The sequence below is a fragment of the Pungitius pungitius genome, chromosome 3 (assembly GCF_949316345.1).
Source record: "Pungitius pungitius chromosome 3, fPunPun2.1, whole genome shotgun sequence".
NCBI lineage: Eukaryota > Metazoa > Chordata > Actinopteri > Perciformes > Gasterosteidae > Pungitius > Pungitius pungitius.
The window spans coordinates 25830405-25853742 of NC_084902.1; the positions used below are offsets into that span (position 1 = coordinate 25830405).

The following is a 23338-nucleotide window of genomic DNA, read 5'->3' on the forward strand; positions in this document are numbered from 1 at the left end:
AGGGTTCAATGGCAGACGGATCAGTGGCTATTTGTTCTTCTGAGCTGTCTTCCGATTCATGGACACAAACCAGCTTGAACCCCAAAAGGTGTGCAATTATGCATGTGTCTGTGCTGAAAGAATGAACTGCTGATTCTTTTGTATTATGTTTTCTGAGTTGAGTTTCTTGCTGACTGGGTCTTTGGTTTCATGGTGCAGCAGCCAGACTATTTAAAGCTCCTCAATGCAAATGTTCTTTTTCCTTTAGCATTGTAAGAACCAAAAGGAGGAGCTCTTTTTAACTGCTACAGAGTTGTCCCAGTTGTACCATCCACTACCATCCATAGACAGGGAAATCCCGGAAGTTGAGTGACTTTTCCTTCTAAATAAAATTCCAGAATATTTGGTTGGCAAGCAGGGACACATATTTATTCACAAAATATTTTATTTGACTGGAAAGTATTTAGGCTATATTATTCCTTACATGTTAAGCCTAGTTGTGTGATGAAAACAATAATAAGAAAATAAAAACCGATGAATTCAATGGAGCCTGTGTTCTTTTAGCTCTGGGCTTTTATTTTGAAAGACACCTCCAGAACTCCTACATGTATTGTGCTTGACTTAATGCATCTTCCAGTGTCGGTCGTCCACCTTTTATACAGCATGCAAATTGCGGAGCAACTCCAACATATCGCAGATTGGTTTAACTACGCAGAGCGCGCGGCGCGGCGCATGAGCTGGACCCGGTGCGCGCCCCGCATCATTCCGAGTGGCCCGTAAAAGGAGGGACAATAGACTGGTTTTTAGTCACAGCTGTGTGTTATGTCCCCGTGGAGCGAGTCTAAAAACTTAATCCTAATTAATTCTGAGGAGGCTCCGGGAGGAGGGTGACACTCGGGCATCCCGGGACCGGAGAAGAAGAAGAAACCTCTCCGCGAGCTCCTCGCGCAAAGGGAATAATCGGTGTCTCACAGCCTCCAGAAAAAGACAGTGGACCCGGCAGGACATTTGGGGACCGACGGATCCTGTGAAGTTTATCCATGTGTCAGCTTGTTTTCTTCTTTTCGTCTTTTTTGAAAAGGACCGCAGAAAGTGTTTTAGAGGTTATCCCGTCCGATGCATCGGTACCTCTCGCGTACTGATGGACTGAGTACGGTAACATTTGGAATAGGATCCCCCTGTTTTCATCGGTTTTAGACGGTAAGCCACTAAGCATTCATTTCTGTATTTACTTGTTTTGAATGAATGGATAATCTTGTATAATAAGAATAATACAAGTCTCGTGGAATCCAAATGTCCATTATGGGCTGGTAACTACATTCCTATCAAATGCGAAGTACTGTATATGGACTGACGGGTCAACATAAAGCAATACATATTCATCACCAGCATTTAAAAGAAGAAAAAAAACTGACAGGAGAGAGAGGGTGCGCACGGAGTTTTCCTGAGGGGGCTCCATTACCTCGAGCACACCTGGCCGCCTGCCACCCGCAGTTACTGTATCCTACGCGTATGTTAATCGGGGACGGTGGTGTGCCCACACGCTGCTTATTTTTTTCACACCGAGCGCAACTTGAAGTGGGCTCTATTTCCCTTTTGCGTCCCTCCGCGTGTGAAATGTGTATAATCACCGCCGGTGGTCGCGTCACGACTGGACGTCAGCCAATCATTTTCATGTTTTAATCAAGCGCCTTTAAGCATATATTTAGGTACAATGTAGATCTGGATAGATGAGATGACACATACAAGTTTAACTTAATCCATCACCCCCTACCCCAAAATGTTCTACTTAAATAAGTTATTTAGGGGGGAGAAGAACAGTATAAATATCTGTTATATTGAGTTTGGATCCCAATTATTTGCTTTGATGCATCACTGGTTAATAGCATAGTTATAATCACTCCATCCTCCTGTGCCTGAACAGCACTAGATAAATTTGCCCTCAAACCATCCATCAATAATTGAACGTATCGTTCAAAACTGATAATAGAACAAGAGTTTTATATGCTACTAATTGCTTATGTTCCAACTTTTTCATGTTGACAAGATGTCTGCAAATAAGTGTTTAAATTCATCTTAAGACTGCTGCTCCCCACTAAACATATGGCCTCGCAGTGAAGGGCAGCACACATGTGTTTAAGAAGCGTCAATGCAACGTGTGAATCAGACCGGGGAGCTGGGAAATTGGTGAAATCAGCTGTTTTCAGAGCAAGGAGGAAGGCTTTGTGAAACTTTATTAAAGCACACTACTTTCGCACGGAGGGAGCCTGCGGACATATACTGCAGAGCCGCTGCCTCCTCTATGACATGGAGAAAGTAGGCACCGCAAGCCTACAGAATATTGAATCATCCTCCGAAAAAAAGGTCTGGAACTAGGGGCAGAGGAGTTGAACCATCTCTTGCCTCCCTGAGTGGGAGGATGTCATAATCATCATCTCTCCCAGGATGGCGGCGGAGGACCCGCGGGTGCTGGCAGGACTCTCTGCAGATATGTGGGTGTAGAGGTGGTGTCGACCCTGTAGGGCAGGCCACATCACATCCGATACAGAGGAGAGAAGGGACAAGTCCTGGCCATAATTGGTGCCGGGGAACACTGCAAGGCGCTCCGGGGAAAGCTGATGGACAGTCAGAGCCTTGTGCATGTATACACAAGCAAGGCTAGGGGGAGGACAACACACGCGCACAGAGGCAGTGCAGGGGGCCTCTTATCTGGTATCCCACGTCAGGCTGGACCGAACAACAGGTCTGGCTATCTTGCGTTCTCTAACCCAGGGTTACGCTAAGCAAAATAGCCCCGACCTTTAAATATTAATGGAGGCACTCCACTGTTGGGTGGTGGCCTCCAAGTGAATACGTGCTGCTAAGCCAGGTCGTTTGTATTACCTGCTTCGTGTGTTGCAGTACGGCTTGGAGCAGAATGGTGTAAATGAGCAGGGAGGACTCTAACTGTGAAAAGCAATTTTCTGTGAAATAGTTAATGGCTTTTGGTATTATTAAAACTACCTCTTGCCTCTTTGTATGTCCTCACTCCCTGCTGCATTGCAGGTGTGTGTTGATCAAAACACCTGGAGGAAACTCACCCATTCCACAAAAAAATCCGCTCTTGCTATAAAGCTCTGTCAGAGATAGGAGCTTCAGGCCTGTGGATCTGTTATTAAAGTCCTTGCAGGGCTCCACTAGATTGCTCCAATAGGAGACCTGGAGCTTTCATATCACATGTATGGAGCAGCACTTAAAACCAACACAGCAGCTCTGCAGTGTACTCAAAAGCCTTCAAGGGGACATTCTTGGGACGACGACAAGCAACACTGTCCTGTTTTCTCAAAAACAGACGGTCATGACAGGCGCTGATGAGTCCGCCTGTCTATCCGTCCATCAATCTCTGCCAAAGGCGTCAAAGAAGCTGCCGCTCGGAGAGAGGGGCGCGCATACGAGCGTTCACGTGAAACGCTCGGTGAGGAGATTATTCAGTAAACAGCCGTTTGTTCGAGAGGCGACGCTCCCTGCTGCAGCACGGGCGTCACGCGTGACGTGTGTGCTGCGGGCTGTGTTGCCTGTTTTTTCTTTTTTTTTTTTATTAGGCTTTGAAGCTTTGGTTTTTCAAATCTGCTCCAGCTCCACTAACTGCCCGCTGTGGACTTCCTACTTAATAATTGGTCTTGAAAGGTCTTGTTCAGGAGGACGATGCAGGTCAGTGCAAGTCTATAGAGCTGTTAAGTCATTAGACACTCAATTAACTCAACACCTTACGTGATCTAAAAAAGTGCAGAAAAACAAGTTACTTTGAACTAAAATATGCGTTAACGTTGCTGCCTCAAGTGTACTCTAAGGAATAATTTAAAGCATTTCAAGACCAGATATTTATCCTAAAACTTGTCTTCTTCGCTTTATAGTGCAGCTTTTTATTAAGAGCCCATTCAGTTTTCCATCATTTGTTTGCCATTTCTTGTCAAAACACAACTGAACCGCCTGTTATGAGAAAATAACACAATGAACTGAATATGGATTAGCATACAGACTTGCACAGACATGACATTGATCGAGTAATCCATCTTCTAACCAGCTTATCCTGTTGAGTTGACCGGTTTTCAAATGGCTGTAGGTTTGCTCCTTTGACTTTGCATCTCAATGTGACCCCAGTATGGAAGGGTCTAGCAAATAAACATCTGACAGTGAATCAGAATCTGAAGTATTCAAACCATTTATCGGAGGTATAAACTTGCTAGTGGATGTCTCCCTTAAAGTAAGACATTTTCTGTGACTTTTAGATAATCTCTTTGCCTGTTATTACTTTTTTCTTTCCACCGCAAGAGCTGAGGGAAGGTAGCTAAAATCAAATCCATAGGGCTTAAAACCGAGGCAGCATTCTTTTGTTTATTTATTTAGTTTTTACTCATTTCATTATCCTTATGGACGTGCACAGGCTCAAATGTATGCCAAGTTGCTACAGGCACAAACATGCACTAGTGAAAAGCAGACCCACAAAATACATGTGTGCGTCAGGTGTGCATGTCTAGATGTCTCCTATTTTTGCCAAAAGTCAGCATCACCTGTTGTGTCTTGCAAAATGTATGGAAAATTGCAGTTTCTCAGAGGGGAAAATCTCCAAATATACCATAGTGTAGAAATACCCATCTATATTTTCAAGGTTCTTACAGGGGTAGACGTCTCTGTTAACTTGATTTATGCAACATTTTATTCCATATATTTATATGTCTGCTGACAGTACTTTAAGATTCATGGAATGATAAAAAGCAATATTAAAAATCCCACACTCTGAAAACCCTTTACTGTAATAATTCAACAAAATGAAATAAGACATGTGCTAGCTTAATCCATTTATCCCATTTCTGAAACATATATATCATTTTGACATCTCCACGCAAACAGTCATCACCTGGGGAAGTTTCATGTTATGTTTTTAGTTCAATGTTCACTTGTGGGGTCACTTCAAAGATGTGCAGCTACTTGGAAAAATGTCTGTACTCTAGATAATGGAACTGTTTCCTGCATACTCAAACAACACAAACACTAGTAAACCTGCTGTGCACACTCTTTCATTTGTGTATTGTTACAAGAGGCTTCCTGTCTAATTGCCATGATACCATTCAGCTGGTACTAATGACTACATCCAAGAGCAGCTGTGATCGTTAAAACAGCTTACGACTTTAGAGCAGTTTGTCCAGTTAGAGAACCTCTCCAAAGGCTGTGTGGAAGAACTGTAAGCGTACAGTCCATTTCAAACTTTTGTTTTGCTGAGAGTTAAAAAATAAAATCTAGTGTCAATATGACAATTATTCAGTTTACAAATATTTTTTTTAGAAAATGACATTCTTGTTTGGTGGCTTGATGAAAACAGTTGGGTGAATGAAGGTCTGCTCAAAGCAGTGTTAATTTCGATGACAAAAGATATTCGTTAACAACCTGTTTTCCATGACTAACGAGACGAAAACGTATCTTAAAAAAATAACATCTATGCTAACTTTCGTTAATGAAACTGAAATATTGGTGGTGACCCCGTACGGCGATTATTAACGTGTCACGATGACGTCATCCACAGACCCAGACCGCTCGGTCACTGTGGGGGCAGCGGTGGTTCTTGTGCACCGATAAGGACCGCGACGACTATTTCACGCTTCCTTAGCAGGCTAAAGCCACGGAACTCAAGAGGCCGATGTGCGTGGAGATGAAGACCCGTTTAACAGCAGGTTTAAGGGCTGGTCGGCCAGCAGAGCTGTTCATGTGGACCTGGCTGCTCTGTTTTCTGGTGACGGTAGCTAGCGTTTCGAGACACGCGCACTTCGACCAGTTCACACGCCACATCTCGAGGCCACCGTACGTTTGTTACTAAGCAACAAAGAACGTGCAAGCACACGTGACAGGTGGAGGCATTTGATAGAACTGCACAGTGCAGGTCAAGGAAAACCCAGAGGCCAGACACGAGAAAAAAACTGTTCATGAAACAGAAAATTGAGAGAGAAAGAAAAAACAGTTCAATAAAAAGTAGGGGTCCAGTTGAGAATGGCTGGTTCATGATCCAGCCCAAAAAATAATGTATTGCACCGATTGTAGGACATTAAGTGGTCTCTTTTGTTGGGACAAGCAATTTGACAGTGGAAACAAAGGACCAGGACGTTTACGTTGGCCATGTCAAAAGGCTAGTAAAATAGACAACAACAAAGTGTTGTGTTTAGGTCCCTTGTTCTCATGAAATCGGCAGAGCTTTACACCCTTGCAATTTTTTTTAAATATCCTTGAAAATAATTGCTTTGCTACTTGTTAAAATTCAAATCCTTTCATGTAATGATTTTTCACATGTAATTTAAATTAGCTCACACTTCATCCATTTGTTCCTGGCAAATTTTAGAACCCATTGTGGCCCGCCAGTCAAAAAGTTTGCCCACCCTGCTATAGACCTATCCTAGTAGACAACCTAAGTACTGTAAGCTAGACTATTATGCAGTTGTAGACACAACACAGGGGGGTCGCTGGGCCTGAGAAGGGAAGAAAAGGAATTTAATATGGCTATTAAATGTAACTAACAAAAAATAGACCAAAACTAAGAAGGAAATGTGACTGAATCAAAAATAGCTGCCAAAATTAACACTGGCTCAGAGTGCAAATATCAATCACAGTTCCATTAGGAACCTACTCCTATTGTGCAGACACTGAAGAATGTTCTAGGTGGTGCCTTGTATATTGTTTTTCCTCTTTAAGCAGGTGAGTCTACCTATAACGTGTGGCGCCTTGAGTCTGAAGATTACATCCACACGAACGAATCAGAAGACTGTCATTACTGTTGCCCTTCGGCCGCGTACACACTTTAAATGGGCATTCACAAAGCTGAGAATGATTATAGGGTACACCCTCAGGAAATAATGTTGTCATTATTTCTCAACACTTATTTAAGTTACTCAGACAGTCTCAATAACCTATAGCAGATAATGTGACCTATAAGTTCATGACAACAGCAAAGATAGTGTCTTTATGGTTATTCCTAATGTCTACCACCACTAGGTCAAACCAGACCAGGACTTTCAGACTGTTCTGCAATATAATTAGTAGCTTTCTCAACGACCTTTGGTGCCAGGAAACAAAACAGCTTAATTTGGGGGAAAAAAGTCTGCATAGAATGAAAGTTTCCCTGGATATTTGCTGATTCTCAACCTGACACAGTAATTAGTTAACAAAAAGGATCTCACAATGCACCAGAAAATATTTATTTCCCATATTTCATTTTTTTGGCATACAAGACTTTCCTGAAACAGCTGCCCCTGGATGAAGTATTCTAAAAGAATTTAATCTACAAATTAGCAGTCCTGTCCGGCCCTCGTCACTCCTGAAGAAGCTGTGCTCCGTTTACAAGGACAATAGTGTACATGGAAAATCTACATCTGTTTGCTGCAGATGTACCTCGACGCTACTGTTCACTAGTGTAATCTGCCTGCTCTAATTTGCTTCCCTCTAGTTAAACAGACCATTCGGAATACAGGCCAACTAAATCACACTTGCCAGGGGAAAGCACAGCCAGAACCTCCCCACAAAGTATTTGTGCTTCTAATAATAACCCTATCATACATATGTCCCCAAACACAAACTAAGGCCCGCGTGCAAAAACAGTAGGAGGAAAGGATACACATTACACAAGGTAGTTGAAAGCAGTGGTTTCTATGTGTTAAAGCAGTGCCATATAAGAGGCCCCGCTGCTTTTGATCTTGCCATCTGATTAGCTGCCAGGACTGCTGCATGACACGATAAGCACACAGCTGACGTAGCTTTTGAACAGGCCAGCGATGACGCTTCTGAAGATGCATCCCTCGTTGCAGCCCATCAGAGCGCGGGCGTGATCCCCCTCGCCGCCGAGACCGTGACCCTGTTGCACCGCCAAGAGGGTTTTTGTTCCTGCACGGTGGAGCGGTCAGTGGAGGGCTATGGCCTGCCATGGCCTTTCCCCCATCCAGATGGAGAACGTGGGGTTGATTTAATACTTTAAAAGGCTCTGAAGTTTGGCCGAGCTGGTAGATGTGGATAACTTTCCAACGTGTGGACCATTATCTGCCATTTTTATCTGCACCCAATGTTGGTACCTATTTGAGTTCTTCACCGCTTTCGCTTCCCTTCTGCTAAAGTACAAATTAGGGCTGCAAGATATTTGAAAAACTGCCAACCACATTGCAATGGTTATCTACATATCATTGCTTCCCTAAATGTGGAGCCAAAACATTTCAATAACCGGCTGTTTTAGGAAGCGTTCCGTTTGATATGCAGCAAAGTGCGGTGAGCCCATTTTCAACATCAGTATTGCAAGCAGTCGTGTGCATTTGATCATGACCGAGCCACAATCTTGACACGTAGATGACGCCGCAGTATAATATACACTATTCATAGGGGTCTGACAGGAAACCTCCAACTTTGCTGAATTAAAATGGACTCCATCAACTACCCTGTTGTCAAGGACCATAAATCACCGTGAGTGCAGGTAGCCTAGCAATGAGGACTGAGGTCATAAAATGTTTAGAACGGAGCTCGCAAAGCCTTTTTAAAACCAAGAAAACTCCCGGAGATATCCACTCGATACGTTTTAAAACACATATGGAATGACTCTTATCGGTCTTGATGGAGTTTGGGGACTGGCTATGTCGGATGCCACAAGGGATAAGAAGCCTTTCATACTTGCACATCAAGTTGCCTCACGCTACAAAGGAAGGAATTAGGATCCAGCCTTTTGGGCTATTTGTGGCTCCAGCGTGCTTTACTTAGTTTGACAGTGACGAGGACAGAACATGACTCCCACTGTGTTCATATTATTTAGAAATAATGTCCTAAACCACCAATTGGAGAGGGTGCACGCTAGTCCAGGTTCCCGTTGTTGTCCTGTCTGTATGTTGTTTGTGTCAAATCACTGTAATCTATGACAAATGTATGGATGAAAATAAGTGCTGCTGCAACACTCGTTCGATACACGAAGCATGCAAAATCGATAGAAGGCGAGAATCACATGCTCAGTAAGACGTTTTCAAATGGATCAACTTTGTCTTACGGAAGCTGAAGCAAAGTCAGAATCCACCCTTTCAGTTTGAAAACGGAACATTTTCTAGATGCAACATCAAAATATTTGTATTAAAAGAAGCTTATTGTCGCATGGTGGTCTCTAATTATAGTCAGCTTTTTTAGCCAAACCACAGCTTCCAGCAAAGGAGGTGAAAGACTAAAGATCCCTCTAGGGAGCAATAAAGTTGAACTAGATTTGTGTGGGGTTGCGTGTGATGTTGTGCAGAGTCTGTGGGCTTTCAATTTGTCATCTTCTGAGCATATTAGGTGCAGTGATTGTCAGTGAATATAGTTAAAACTGATCATCATGAGACGTTTCCTCGTGGCACATGTGTATTTGTGACTTATCTATGTGTGTTGAAGAGGCCTGACAATCCTATTATTATATATTTAATCAGCTTGTTCACGCTGCATCGGAACAACAACGATATTTGTCTCTCCCAGCCCGATCTGTACATCCAGCCTGATGTTTACTTTACAAATCAAATTACAACTACACACACCTGTGGTAAACTCTCTCATGGCTGGTTTTCATTCATGATAATGCTCCATTGTGTAAAACAAAACGTAGTGGAAATTGTCTGGAGGACGTTAGGGTAAAGTTGTCATGTGGGCCACACACGTTGAGCGGCATCATGGTTTGTTCCGGCACCATGCAGCAGTGTAAAAATGTTATCTTGTTAAAGGTTTTCAGCAAGAAGGTTGAATTAATATACAGGTGTTTGAAAGAGATTTTTTCACGGCTCTATATACATGTTTGGATATCGTAAATGTCCTCAGAACAGGACTTTAATCTGGATACAATGGAACACTTTATTGCATTGGAAAAATAAGACTTGGCTACCAGGCTATTTATGGCTTCATAAATGACCAAAGCGTATCTAGTGTGTTACTGTATAAAGCCTCAATGTGTGATACTTATCAACAAGATATATCTTTTCCAAATTGATGTTGGATGACGACTTGGCTTCGCACACATGCATAAGGTGAAATCTCATAGGGCTTCAGCAGATCTCTAATTGAATTGTCTGAACAGCAAGAGATGCACATTTGAATACCGAAAGGAGAGCACGCGTGGAGGAAAGTGTTTCATCTCTTGTGCCAGTCACGCTGGGTTCCATGCAACATTGATTACCCGGAAAAATGGTTCAGCTGCAGAAGTCTGTTTGAAATACAGAAGAGAGGGTGCACGAGGCCAATGCAATCTTCATATCTGCCCTCTGCAGTCTTATGCGGTTTGTGATAACATCTGTTAATAGTCTGTTTCTCATTGTCTTGAAAGCCATCAGGGTCACAGAGGTGAGTGCCTCGGGTACCACGGCCACCGCCATATGTCTAAACAAGCAAATGACCACACATGTTCTCGATCGCCGTGCTGACATTTTCAGAATCTCCTCACTTCCTAAACTGTAAATATTTAATAGGTTTTTCTGTTGTATTATAATTGCACATCCACTTCATATGGTGGTCACATTTTAGTGTATAACCAACTTCTTTAATGTGTGAGATGCAATTTCATGTTATGTTACAATAAGGGCTTCACTGGGCTATTTTTCAACATGATTATTTGTTCTAATGGGGTCATATGGTATAAATTACTAACTTACTCATATTCACGCTGAATTATTTTGCTCTTAAGTTCTTAAATATAAGTGATTTGAACTTAAACAAAACTTTATTTATTTTTTTGGTAACAGGATTATGCATCAGGTGTGAGAGTCTAGAAAAAGTTTAGAATGACCTTTGGGTATATATCCCTGTATACATCAAAGGTGTTGGAAATATGTTCTTTTGGTTTTCAATCATTGTCGTCACCCAACCGCCAAGAAAGTATCAATGCACTTTTTTTTTAAATGGGCAAAAAGAAAATGTCAAAGAGGGAGCGAGAGTTATTGTTTAAGAGACTCCTTCAAACTCAGCTTTTGTCTCTGGAGCTGACAGCTCCGTCCAAGGTTTGTTTGTGTGTGTGTGTGGGGGGGGGGGGGGGGCGGCTTGTGTAATTCATCTTTTAATAATAATTGTAGTCAGGCTGTTTAAAGTGTTTTGAATGAATATCTAATGAGAAACACTGGCTAGATGAACTCCAATCAACACTAAGTTGCCTGAGATGTGCCCTGCATATCATTGACTTATAATAAAGTATTGTTTTGGAGTGGAGTCAAAGATGGATCATCAGTCAAAAGGTTGTGGTTTCTAATAAAAACAAGTTTCCACAGGATTGAACAGGGTGAACTAGACGTGCCTAGTCTTGTTAGAATGAAGCTTTCCAGATGTTAATCAAATTTGTTAACACGAAGCGCTGGATCTTCCCATGTTTTATCTCTTTGAAGAAGTCTAGTAGCAAAGGGTGCATATCTTGTTATACTTGATCATGGGAAGATGCCTTTTCTTCTGCACCAGTCTCCCGGGATTGTTCTAGCCTTTGATCCATTGTGATCTTGGCCGAATTAATGTAATGATTTTAGAAGTGGCGGCGAGGCATCTCAACATTAAAATCCCATTTCAGTGTTTTGCTTGTCATTCAGCGCGGATCCTGCTTACAATGAACTATGCATTCTATTTATTCAACTTTTTTTTCATTGTCCATGCACACCTCCAGGGGATTCTCTGACTGCAAGGGGATCACTTAGGAACAGTGGAATAACCGTGCAAGAAATCAGATTGATGGATATAGGGAGGTGCCCATGATTAGTAACCTTTTAGTCTGGTCAGGTGACAGTAATTTGAGGGAAGGATAAAGAAGCGACTACTCATTTTCAGTTCTTTATTTAAAATGTCATTAATAAATGTTGCTTTGACACGGAGTCTAAAGGAACAAAGCTGATTTCTGCTTATGTATGACTCACACGGGGTAAGTCTTTGTTCAGACGAGTCCACACAAAAAGGGTAGGAAAATCAGTCAAATGAGAGTCATCTCTTTAACTGTACCATTATCTCCCTGTGAGTCACTGGGGAGAGATGCTGTCCTACTGTCATTGCTCACTCTGTGAAAGGGATTTACTCATTGTTAACATGGTGTCCGGGTTGGGACTGTGGATTTTGATGATAATAATAGTAATATGGACGATTAGGATTTTACTGCGACACCTGCATCACTCCCATATTGTATACAACGTTGCTCATTTGTAAAATGGGCAGCAAGGGTTAACTCTAGAACGCATGCATATAATGTATTTATCAATATACATTTCACACCGTACTACGTATTCAAAAATCAAAGTGTATGTAATGTCATTATCAATGCATTTACGTTTACTTACTTTTTTTTTGTTTCTGTCCCCCCCCCATTGCTTCCATCCTTTCTTCACAGAAATCTCAGACCGAAATGCTGCCCTGCGTCATCTTCGTCGGCTGGTTTCTCACCGCAGCCCGATCCCAAGACATCCATCCCTCACAGGCATCATCCTCTATAAGTGAGTCTTGTGACTCCTTATGCTCCTGTGAGAGGAAAGATGGGATCCTCCATCTTAACTGTGAGCAGAGAAACATCAGCAGAATCTCCCAAATCAAAGTCCCAGCAGGTGTGCCCTTCCACCTGAACCTTTACAAGAATGACTTGGTTGAGCTCCGGGCCGAGGAAATGGAGGGGCTTAAGAGTGCCCTTTCACTGCACATTGGGGGTAATAGCATTCAAGAGCTGGAACCAGGGGTCTTTAGCAGTCTCGGCTCAGTGAAAAAACTCCACATAAATAGCAATTTCCTCGTCACTCTGAAAGAGGACACTTTTCAAGGTCTGGTGAATTTGGAGTTTCTCCAAGCTGACACAAATTTCATTCGGGTCATCGAGCCCGGGGCCTTCAACAAACTGATCCGCCTCAAGGTCCTCATCCTCAACGACAATTCAGTCGAGTTTTTACCAAACAATATTTTCCGGTTTGTGCCCCTCACCCACCTGGACCTACGTGGCAACAAGCTCCAAACGCTGCCTTACGTCGGCTTTTTGGAGCACATCGGACGGATAATGGAGCTGCTCCTGGAAGACAACGAGTGGGTGTGTGACTGCGATATCTTGCATTTGAAAATCTGGATGGAGAACATGAGGGCCCAGTCGGCGATCGGGGATGTGGTCTGCAGCACACCGCATCACCTCAAGGGGATCATTCTGGCTAAAGTCAAGCGTGACGTTCTGTGCCCGTCACATGCAGATATTAACCTCGAGGAGCCGTCGAAGTCGCTGGACATGGTCGTCACCCCCTCATCCAAAGTAAACCCCAAGCTGATCGACGGCAAAGACGACGCCAAGGTGCCGACGCCGTCTCACATTCCCAGCAGCCCTTGTGTGGAACACTGTTCTTGTCACAATCACCCCGTGGCTGGATTTTTGATGCATTGTCAGGACAGGGGAATTCAAAAGGTGTCGGATATCGGCATACTGCAGCAAAGCCCCGCTAAACTGGTCATGACGGGAAACATGATTCAGAAAATCTTAAAGTACGATTTTGTCACGTACGACGGTTTGGAATTGCTCAACCTGGCGAACAACAGAATTGATTACATTGATAATGAAACCTTCCTCAGCTTGAGCAGTTTGAAAAAACTATATCTGAATGGCAACCGGATTGAAAAACTGTTCTCCACCATGTTTGTGGGCCTCCACAACCTTGAATTCCTGTATCTGGAATACAACCTTATCAAAGAGATTGCTCCAGGCACATTTAATCCCCTGTCCAACCTGAAGCTGTTGTCATTAAACAACAACCTGCTCAGCTCCCTTCCAGCTCAGATATTTCGCAATGTTCCCCTCACCAAATTAAATTTAAGGAAAAATCTACTCATGCACCTGCCAGTGAGCAATGTGCTTGATCAACTCGACTCGCTGGAGCAGATTTATTTAGAGGACAACCCCTGGGACTGCAGCTGTGACTTGCTCAGCCTCAGACAATGGGTGGAGAAGCTGAGAAAGGACACAGTGGTGGGCTCCATCTTGTGTCACACGCCGAAGAAGGTGATGCAGGCCGAGCTGCGGAGCGTTCGTCACGAGGTGCTATGTCCCGGCTTGGGCACCTACTACCCAATGTTTCCAGATGGGGATGCGAGCGTGACGGCCACCCTGGGGCCCGACAGCAGTGACAAGGGTTTCTTCAGCTCGCTCACAGACACTGTCCCGCTCTCTGTGCTCATCTTAAGCCTTCTCATGTTAATCCTCGTTGTCATATTCTGTGCGGCCGGATTGGTGGTGTTTGTTGTGCACCGGCGGCGGAGGAGGGCAAAGAAAAAAGCAGCAGAAGAGCAGCCCAGGGAAAACACCGGAAGCAGCCCCATCCACCTGCACTACAGCATGTACGGGCAGAAGACCACACACCACACTCTCACCCAAAGAGCGGGGTCCGCCACTTTGTACGAGGAGCGATCGCACAGTCCCATCGTCCAGATCTGTCGCAACCCCACCTACTGCTCCCAGCACAAGGAACACGACGCCGATTTGGATTACGGCCTCGACGAACCCAGCGGCAAGCATCACGTCTGCCGCAGCATCATGGAGAAGGAGAACACATCCCCGCTCACGGGAAACCCCGGCTCAAAGTTCCGACCGATGACCGGGGAGTGCCCCGCAGAGTTCGTCACACTGGGAAATCCCAACTCCATGTACAGGAACATGCTGGAGAAGGACAAGGCGCTTCAGCAGCTCGGAATAACAGAGTACCTAAGGAAAAACATGCCCCAGCTTCAGTCTGCTGTGGACATGCAGGTCCCGGGGCACCACGAGGAGTTAAAGCTAATGGAGAAAATTATGTACTCACGACCACGCAAGGTCATGCTTGAGCAAACTAAGAATGAGTACTTTGAACTCAAGGCTAACTTGCATACTGAGCCAGACTATTTGGAGGTTCTGGAGCATCAAACTGCATTTAACTGAGCTTAAGCAGAAAAATATATATATATATATATATATATATAAATATGTATTATGTTTTCAACCAAGTGCCTTGTCCTGTTTGCCCTTCTGTACTTTCCACAGTGTGATATATTTATCATGGGCACGACACTTTAGGTGTAGCACAGAATGTAACTGGTTTAGTTTTATCTTTCATCTGTTGACAGCCATGTTATGTAGCTGCTGAAAGGCGTAGTCTTTTCCGACAAATGTAACTGAAAGAAGCCATCGTGTTGTGTTGACTGGGCCTGGACTGAAACCTTCTTTGAAATCCCATCAATCAGCTTTTGATGATTGAAAACATTTTAATAAAGCTGTGCCACCAAATGATTTGATCTCAAATCTCACACACAGAATCCTGTCCGACATCCTGAAAGGATAAAGCAGATGTTTAAAAAGAAGCGAGTAAATTCCAATCGGCGCTTGACCTAGAATGGCTGTTTAATCAGACAGATCTAGATATGACCTGATTACACCCTCTGTCAACATAAGCCAGCTGGAATGCTCTAACCAGAATGCTCATTGTGCCGTAGAGTCAGCTAAATGCCAACTGTACATTGAAAAACAACTGTGGTATCACTGCTATTTTGATTGATCCAATATACTGCACAGTTGCAGTTTCATAGGTCCTTTATTTATTTTTATAGTCAAACTGGTGACATCCAGAGAAGGACGTTTAATTTTCTGTCAATCAGTGAATACAGCACTTGAAGTACAATACATTATACTCAACTGTAATCTTTTAAGAAGAAAAAATTGCATTGCACTAATCAAATGCCATGGGATGGTGCATGACAATCAACAGAGTCCTGCTGAAACTTTTTTTTTTTTATTTTGTTTTCTGCTAGAAAAAAAAAATATGAGCCACAAAAGTTGTATGATTTGTCAAGTGTGTGCGCGTGAGCGTGTGCTAGCGGCTTTCACAACACTACTTTATGTCCGGAGAACATTCGAAAGAGCGTTAAGGAAAGACCCTCCTTCCTCGTTGAACTGTATCGAACTGAATCCCGGGGGGGGGGGGGGATTATATTAACCTGTTTGGACACGTATGATTTCTGACGCGCAACATCACCCAAGAGCTCCAGTTTCCCATGGAGACGACCTGCCTGACTGGTTTCCTGTGTCAAAGCGAGTGACATTTGCAATGTTAGCATTTCAAGAATTTACACCATACACTCCAATCATACTCCTGGATATATTCTACTTTGAGACGGTTCATGTAAGCACACACTCCGTAGCTTTTCTACTCCACTAGATTGAATTATTCTATTTATTCTGTATATTTTGTACATATGTTTCATTATATCTTTGTTTTATGTGTGCCTTCGGTGCTGTACAGAATATAAACAGAAGCTGTAACTGATGAACAGGAAATAAAGAGTTACAATATTACATGAATTTGTGTCCATGGAAAGTACAACGTCACAATGCTGTTGAATCCTCTGCGGTGCACATGGATGCCATTCTCTCCCATGTGGTCCAGGCCCATACAGTGCATTGGTGTATGCGCATACATGAACTTGTATAAATCCCATTTGGTTGCTTTCCTGCTGTGTGAAGAATGTAACCCCCCCCCCCCCCCCCCCGATGACTCAAACCTGGTCCTTAATCACACAACAATGGCGGCTGGGCTTTTGCCCGATCTGGCTTTGCCGCTTGCCTTTCATCCCTTCCTCTCCGGGGGGAAACATTGGACCCTATCTAATTCCTCCATCTTCTGTCATAATTGATGCATCTGAAGCTCCTTTGCAAGAACACACACATTAACAGCACCACTCGCATACCAATACAAATACCCCACCAGCACCGATAAATAAAAGTTGATAAATCTGTATAAAGACACGCCTCATTAGAGGAATACGCATACACCAGCAGGGAAGATAGATTAGCCTCCACAGACTGATCCTGTGAGACTCCTGTGCATGCAATAGGCTCCTCTAAAAAAGTGGTACATTAGCAAAATGCACAACTGTGTTCACACGCATTCCTTTAGTCTTCAAATAAATGGAGTTATGTGTGAACTGAAGGTCACGAAGGCTCCTGTGTTGCAACAGATCAACAGTGTTACTGGATACATTTAATAAGATAAGTCAACCGCCACAACTCAAAGAAGAGGACATCAATGGATCATTATCTCAGAACTGGTAAAACTTGTTTCTTCAAATGTGATTTTGAATGAAGTCTTCTGCAATTCACTAAACATCGTGTGACTAAAATAAATAACAGAAAGCCATGAGACATTTTTTGATAAAAAAAAAGATAACTGAGTCTAAGGGGAGAAATGAGTTTCTTTATTTTAGATGATTCCATCCACGAGCATCGTACAGTGTCTTCGCCTGAGAGCCACTTGGAAACATTATGTGGCTACGCCGCAACCATTTGCACACCGGTATACACGAGCGCTTCGCCTTTCTAGGTGTACAATCGGGAAACCTAGCTCTAATGTATGCGCTTGGGTCTAGAGGTAAAAGGCGGCTACTGCAAAGCAACACTGGCGTTCTGCCATCACGTGTAAGGCCATTACACGGAAACACGAGCAACGGTGATAATTGTGAGACACATTATGAACATTATAAAAGTGGTAACCCATGGTGAAAGACATGCATTGCTTATGCACACACACACACACGCGCGCGCCTCAGAGCCCAAACGGCTGATTCACAGTCAGAAAAGCACACAGACGTAAACTCAAACAATACACCAGTAACCAGCTATTTACACTTAATTTCAAACGCTGTTTGTTTTGCAACACGGCCAGGCAAGATCTTGTGACTGGAAGTCTAATTATAGACCCGAAATAGCACACAAATGGCGCTTTTGATACACCAAATAACACTGCATATTATTTCAATAATAGCATCTGTGCTGCCTCCATTAGCACGGACGCTAATGTCCACTGTCTTATTTGCGCCGCGGATGATGTATCAGCGTTGTTAGCGAAATGCTTTTAAATAACAGCCTGAAAAATCCATATCATCTCACCCAGTTATTATTTCATGAAATGGAAATTTAGTTCATCCCACAAGCATGAGTCATTAATATTCATACACGAGAGCACAACAACAGAACATCTCTTCTGGGCAACATTATCGATCCCTGTTTTGCGTCCAAGAATTTCACCAGCTTCTTTGTTGTGCGCCGCAGTCAATTCAATTGCTTTATTTAAGCGGCGCCTCGTCCCTGCCTAGAACTCTCCTGACATTAGAGAAGCAGCGAGAGGCAGAACAATCACGCTGTTGTTTAGGATTGCTCGAGGACAAGGGTTTGCACAAGAGGTGAAGAGGATTTAGGTCTGAAGTCAAAACATGTCTACAGTTCTGGATGTGTTGGAAAACACTAGACCCTGCATTTCCCACAGTGCAATTTATGCTGAGATCACGCTGATGACATTGCATAACCTACAGAAGACTTAGTAATGTCAGCATGAACCCTTAACTTATTACTATATATGATAATCTGGCACCTTGTCATTAGCTTAAATTTAACATGATTGATCATGTTTTAAATGATGTAAATACCAGAAAACTAAACAGTGGTCCAACTTTCCCATATAACAACCATGTCAATCTTCACTCAGCAGCAGCGGAGTAAGGGACTTACATGATGTAACCGTTGGTTCCTCGGAGGTGAACAAGGGTTTTCCTTGTCCAGCATCCTTGGCTCCACAATGAACACGCTGCTTAAACGACGCGACACAACAACAAGTCGACTCAGGGCGCATTCAAATTCTCCCCTTGGCATCTCCATCGCTTCAGTCACCTGTGGTCACTGATTAAGAATACATTACTCTTCAGGCGGACGTGCACGAAATGAATGTTCATGTAAAGTGATACGGAAGAGCGAGCATGTTTGAGCAGAGAGATTTGCATGAATCAAATTGTAAAGGCTGCCCCAATGTGCAGGAGTTTGCACCTACTTGAACAAATATACGACTGTTGACTGAAAGAAACAACCACCAAGCACATTAAAAAACATCTATGGGGAACTTTTCAAGGGACAGAGGTGACGGAAATACAGTACTTGAGCTGTGTAGTCCAATCGGGGAGCCCCAGCTGTGAGTGAAGAGCCATCGTGAAGGGCTGAAGTTCAGGTAAGTTCTCGGAAAGTCACTATCTGGACTACAAATTCACAAAGGCGGAGTGAGAGAGAGAGAAAATTGCAGCACTTCATCACGAAATAGCTCCTGCAATGTGTTGAACATCCCAGATTGATGAAATATAACTATGATGATATATAACTCTGAAACCATCTATGAGATAATGTATCCCTTTAATGGAGTGTGCGCAGCATTTCATCACATGCAGTGAGAGTGGTTGTGGAGGAATAGAGGAAAATGAAGAGTGCGCGTGAGATCATAACAATTTGATGGATTAAATGGTGGGGGACGTTGGAGAGAGAAAGGAAACACATTTTATGTATTGATTTGTTCCGTTCTCTTTAAGACCTTTTCTCCCTCCTAAATCAACCAGGGAATAGTCACTCCTTGCTGAAGTTCGAAAAACCGATTAGCTTATTTATTAACCACATTAAACCCTTAAGGGGATTATTGAATTAGACAGATTCTGAAGTTCTGTGAAGGCGGAATAAAAATAGCTCAACTCAAGAGGGGATAATCTTTTGAAATTGTTTTATTGTTTTCACAATGTACAACTTGCATCATCACATGATGGGTTTTTAGTACCCATTTTATTCATACGAATGTGCAGGGGAGTGATGCAGAGATTAAAATTCAACAGCTGAACTAAGCAAAGAAATTAGACGCCACCTTTCGGACGCTTAGACATTGAAAGGAGGCCAGAAGTTGAGTTTCTTGGCACAGACAACCTGCATGTAGCTGTCCTCCTGAAGGCATGCCAGATGCTTTGATTTGTCAGTGTCAATCTAAATCACGAGGACCTTAACAGAATTTCTGTTCTTAAAGATAAAAAGAAGTTTTAAATAACACACACACACACACACACACACACACACACAGAATTGCAACAACAATAAAAAAAAACTGCCCGGCTCCTAATTAAGAATTGAAAGCAGCTTGGTGCACATCAGGGCGAGAGGACGCCTTTTACATTCAGGTTAGTGAGGGTGGAATTTCACATCCTGATCTTTTCTTAATGTCAATGCAGACCTTATACCTCAGTTTTATCTAGCCAATGCTGAGCTTTATGCCTTTTACATTTATTTGGAAAGATCCCCTTAGTGCTATTAGCACAAAAATCTCTAATGCCCATAATGACAAATGCTGCATGATTTATTTTATCGAAAACCAGAGGCACACGCGTTGCCTCTTCTAATAGAGATATGATTATTCTGAAAGGGCCTTTTATCCATTTTTCAAAAATCCCATTTTAGAGTAATTGAAGAGGCTTTTTTTGTCATTTTAATAAGTGTTCATTTTTTCAGTTTGAAGGAACCTATGGGATTAGTTTATTCCAGTTACCATTTCTGTGTTTTTTTTCTCAGGGACTTCTTAGACTTCCCTCCTTAGTCAGCTCAAATCTAGAAAATGTGTGGCGTCACACATGCACAATGTATTGACCTTGAAGACAATCCCAGGGCTTCGTCACTGGAAGAGAAAGCTGATTGAAGCATGTCATTATGTGAGGCGTCGTTTTATTATACCTGGCTATTCATTTAAATATTCTCAACTTTCCAGCTGATACAAACTGCCTGTCAAGCTCGATCTGGGTAGCTAATCAAACACTTCCTTCCAGGTGAGATGCCCGGTATGTGGCTTGATAGGATAGCTGTTGGACTGTGGGATTCGTTTTGCTCATGTCAGAATAAAAGCAGAAGCATGCAAGAGGCCGGGTAAATAGAATATAAGTATTAAATATATCGCATGAGACAAAGTTCATTGAATCATGCAGCTTGGCCGCAACAAGAATGTGAGCGAGAGAGCAGGGCCGAGAGTCACAAGTCACCGTTGTGCTCCCGACATCAGAGCGAATCTCCTTGGGCCAGTTGTTCAAAGGTAAACTGATCGGATTTTGGTTATCGGATTGGATCAAATCTTGAAAATGAGTTGTTCAAAAGGGAAAGAAGGAATCTGAAATCCGATTAGATCAGGGAATCCAATCCTAGTTTTAATCTGGATCAAACCTTCAGTTTGTGTTGTTCAAAACTTGTCAGTGGGATTTGGATAACTTTGATCCAAAAAAACAGGATTATCCTGATCCCAACAGGGGGTAGGATTTCAAGGTGGATTTCAGGAAGAAAATGTAGTAAAACTTTAAAATTGGTCAAATAATACATTTGTATCATTTAGTGTATATACTTTTATTTATATTTTGCACTTGACTTGTAACCGTTGTAACAGTGATAAAGTAGACATAGGCTAACAATTAAGCTATTCAGTATAGTAAAGTAAAAATAAAATAAAAATTATCGTGTCCCCATGAAATAATCCCCCAAACAGATTTCAATAAACAAAAATAATATATTCATTTTTCGGTCATTCATCACCGTATATTAATTTCAAAGAAACAATCATCAGAGATGAGCCTGTCAAAAATAATGTCTAACAATTGCATCCCTTACTATACGTCCAGTCAGTCCCTGATTCTGACAGACCACCAGAGGTTGGGCTGGTTCTTCAACAGGCTCAGGTGCATCACAAACATCATCACAGAGAGGGACATTGCGCCTGGTAGCGATGTTGTGCAGGACGATACACGCAAGTATTATGTTGCATGCTCCCTGTGGTTCCACTCGCAAGTAGTTAAGGCATGCAAAGCGTCTCTTCAGAACTCCATTTAAATGCTCAATTGCACATCTTGTTTTGCAATGAGCAGTGTTGAAGCGTGCCTGCGCAGGTGTGGTTGCTGCAAGAAAAGGAGTCATCAGCCATGGTAGGAGTGGATAGGCACTGTCTCCTAATATTATGCCATCCGGTCGGTTGGTTTGGAGCTCTCTGTATAAAGCACTCTCTCTCAGGATGCGTGCATCATGAACAGACCCAGGCCACTTCACGACACAGTTTGTGATGATGAGGTCAGCATCGCCCACAAGTTGGATGTTGATGCTGCGCCTCCCCTTTCGGTTGATGTACTCCCAATCCCTCTCATGAGGTGCTTGGATATGCACATGAGTGCAGTCAATAACCCCAATAGTATTGGGCATATTCCCCAAAAGAAAAAACTTGTGCTTGGTCTGGGCAATCTGGACATCCTTTGGAAGTGAAACAAACTGACCAGGCTGGCCAATGCAATTGACACAGCTTTCACTACATCACTCAGTTGATTTGTCCACTCCTATATTGTCACCAACAACTTGGTAGAAAGTCCCAGATGCATAGAAGCGCAGAGCAAAGAGGACCTGTTCTTCCACAGACAGACTGTGGCTCCTTCGGGTTCTCCGTTGAAGTTTTGGCCTGACAAGGTCTGCAATGTACTTAATATCAGCATTCCCAAAGCGAAAGCGAGCATACAGTTCTTCAGTGGTGTATTGCTCCAGTGGTTGTGCACGCTCAACATACACCCTTTGACGGTATCCTCTTCCACCAACACGGTGGTAGCGATGGACAATACCTGCCATGTCAGTGTCTCTCTCTAAGTCCTCTGAGAAAGGCTGAATATAAGATGGCTGTCAAATACCCACACACCAATTGGCTGACGTGCTGTGGCTTGTGTTCAATTAAATCAATCATGCCCAAGGCCTACAAATACTATTTTCACTACAACAGAAGCGGTGAAACCATGGACTCAAAAGGACCTAATTTCACTGTTGCAGAAACCCATGCACTGCTGGAGGGTGTTAAGTGCCATTATGCCTCAATAGTAGGAAGCTCTGTTGCAGGTGGAATGGTGACTAACAAAAGGAAGAAAGACATTTGGGTTGAAATCACCCAGAATGTAAATGCAATGGGGTCTGGCCAGAAGAGGACCTTGGAGCAAGTGAAATTTAGATGGAAGAATCTGAGGGCCAGAGCAACGAAAGACCTTGCTGAGGCAAAAAACACCCAAACAGGCAACAAACCCTTTAAGAAAGGTGAATACACAGATGTGGTTCTGGACATTATTGGAGGTGAGAACTCTAAAGCTCTGCATGGGATTCATGGTGTTGTAGGGGATGGTGAGCCTACAATTGTAGAGGAAAGTGAGCCAGTTCTTCCTAATGCAGAGGAAACATTCATTCTGGATCTCAGCCCTATTATTGAAGAACAACCTGGATCCTCACTGGTAGAGCCAGCAGTCACAGGAGCTCAGAAAAGAGGCTTGAAGCATCCTTTGCCGAATAATAATGATGATGCCTATGAATCACTTCTTAAACGAGAAACTGAAAGAGCAGAAGCACAGATATTCCTGGCAGAGGAACAAATCAGACAAATCAAACTTCAGATCCGCCTCCTAAAAGCAGGGCTTGGAAATGCTGGTCTCTCCTCCTCAGATGAAGAAGAACCCTGAACATTCTTTATTTCGTTAACAATTGGATATT

At 43.0% G+C, this 23338-nt stretch overlaps 1 protein-coding gene across 1 annotated transcript; it reads left to right on the top strand.

The window, feature by feature from the left end:
* The first annotated feature begins 636 nt into the window (after nucleotides 1-636).
* slitrk6 (SLIT and NTRK-like family, member 6) lies at nucleotides 637-16291 on the top strand. Its single transcript, XM_037473317.2, has 2 exons — nucleotides 637-1179; nucleotides 12341-16291. The coding sequence occupies exon 2, from the start codon at nucleotides 12356-12358 to the stop codon at nucleotides 14885-14887; it is 2532 nt and encodes an 843-aa protein (XP_037329214.2). The 5' UTR covers nucleotides 637-1179; nucleotides 12341-12355; the 3' UTR covers nucleotides 14888-16291.
* Nucleotides 16292-23338: the final 7047 nt, after the last annotated feature.

What these genes read in the sequence shown, in the direction of transcription:
- slitrk6 (XM_037473317.2), top strand. Translation starts at nt 12,356, where the DNA reads ATGCTGCCCTGCGTCATCTTCGTCGGCTGGTTTCTCACCGCAGCCCGA.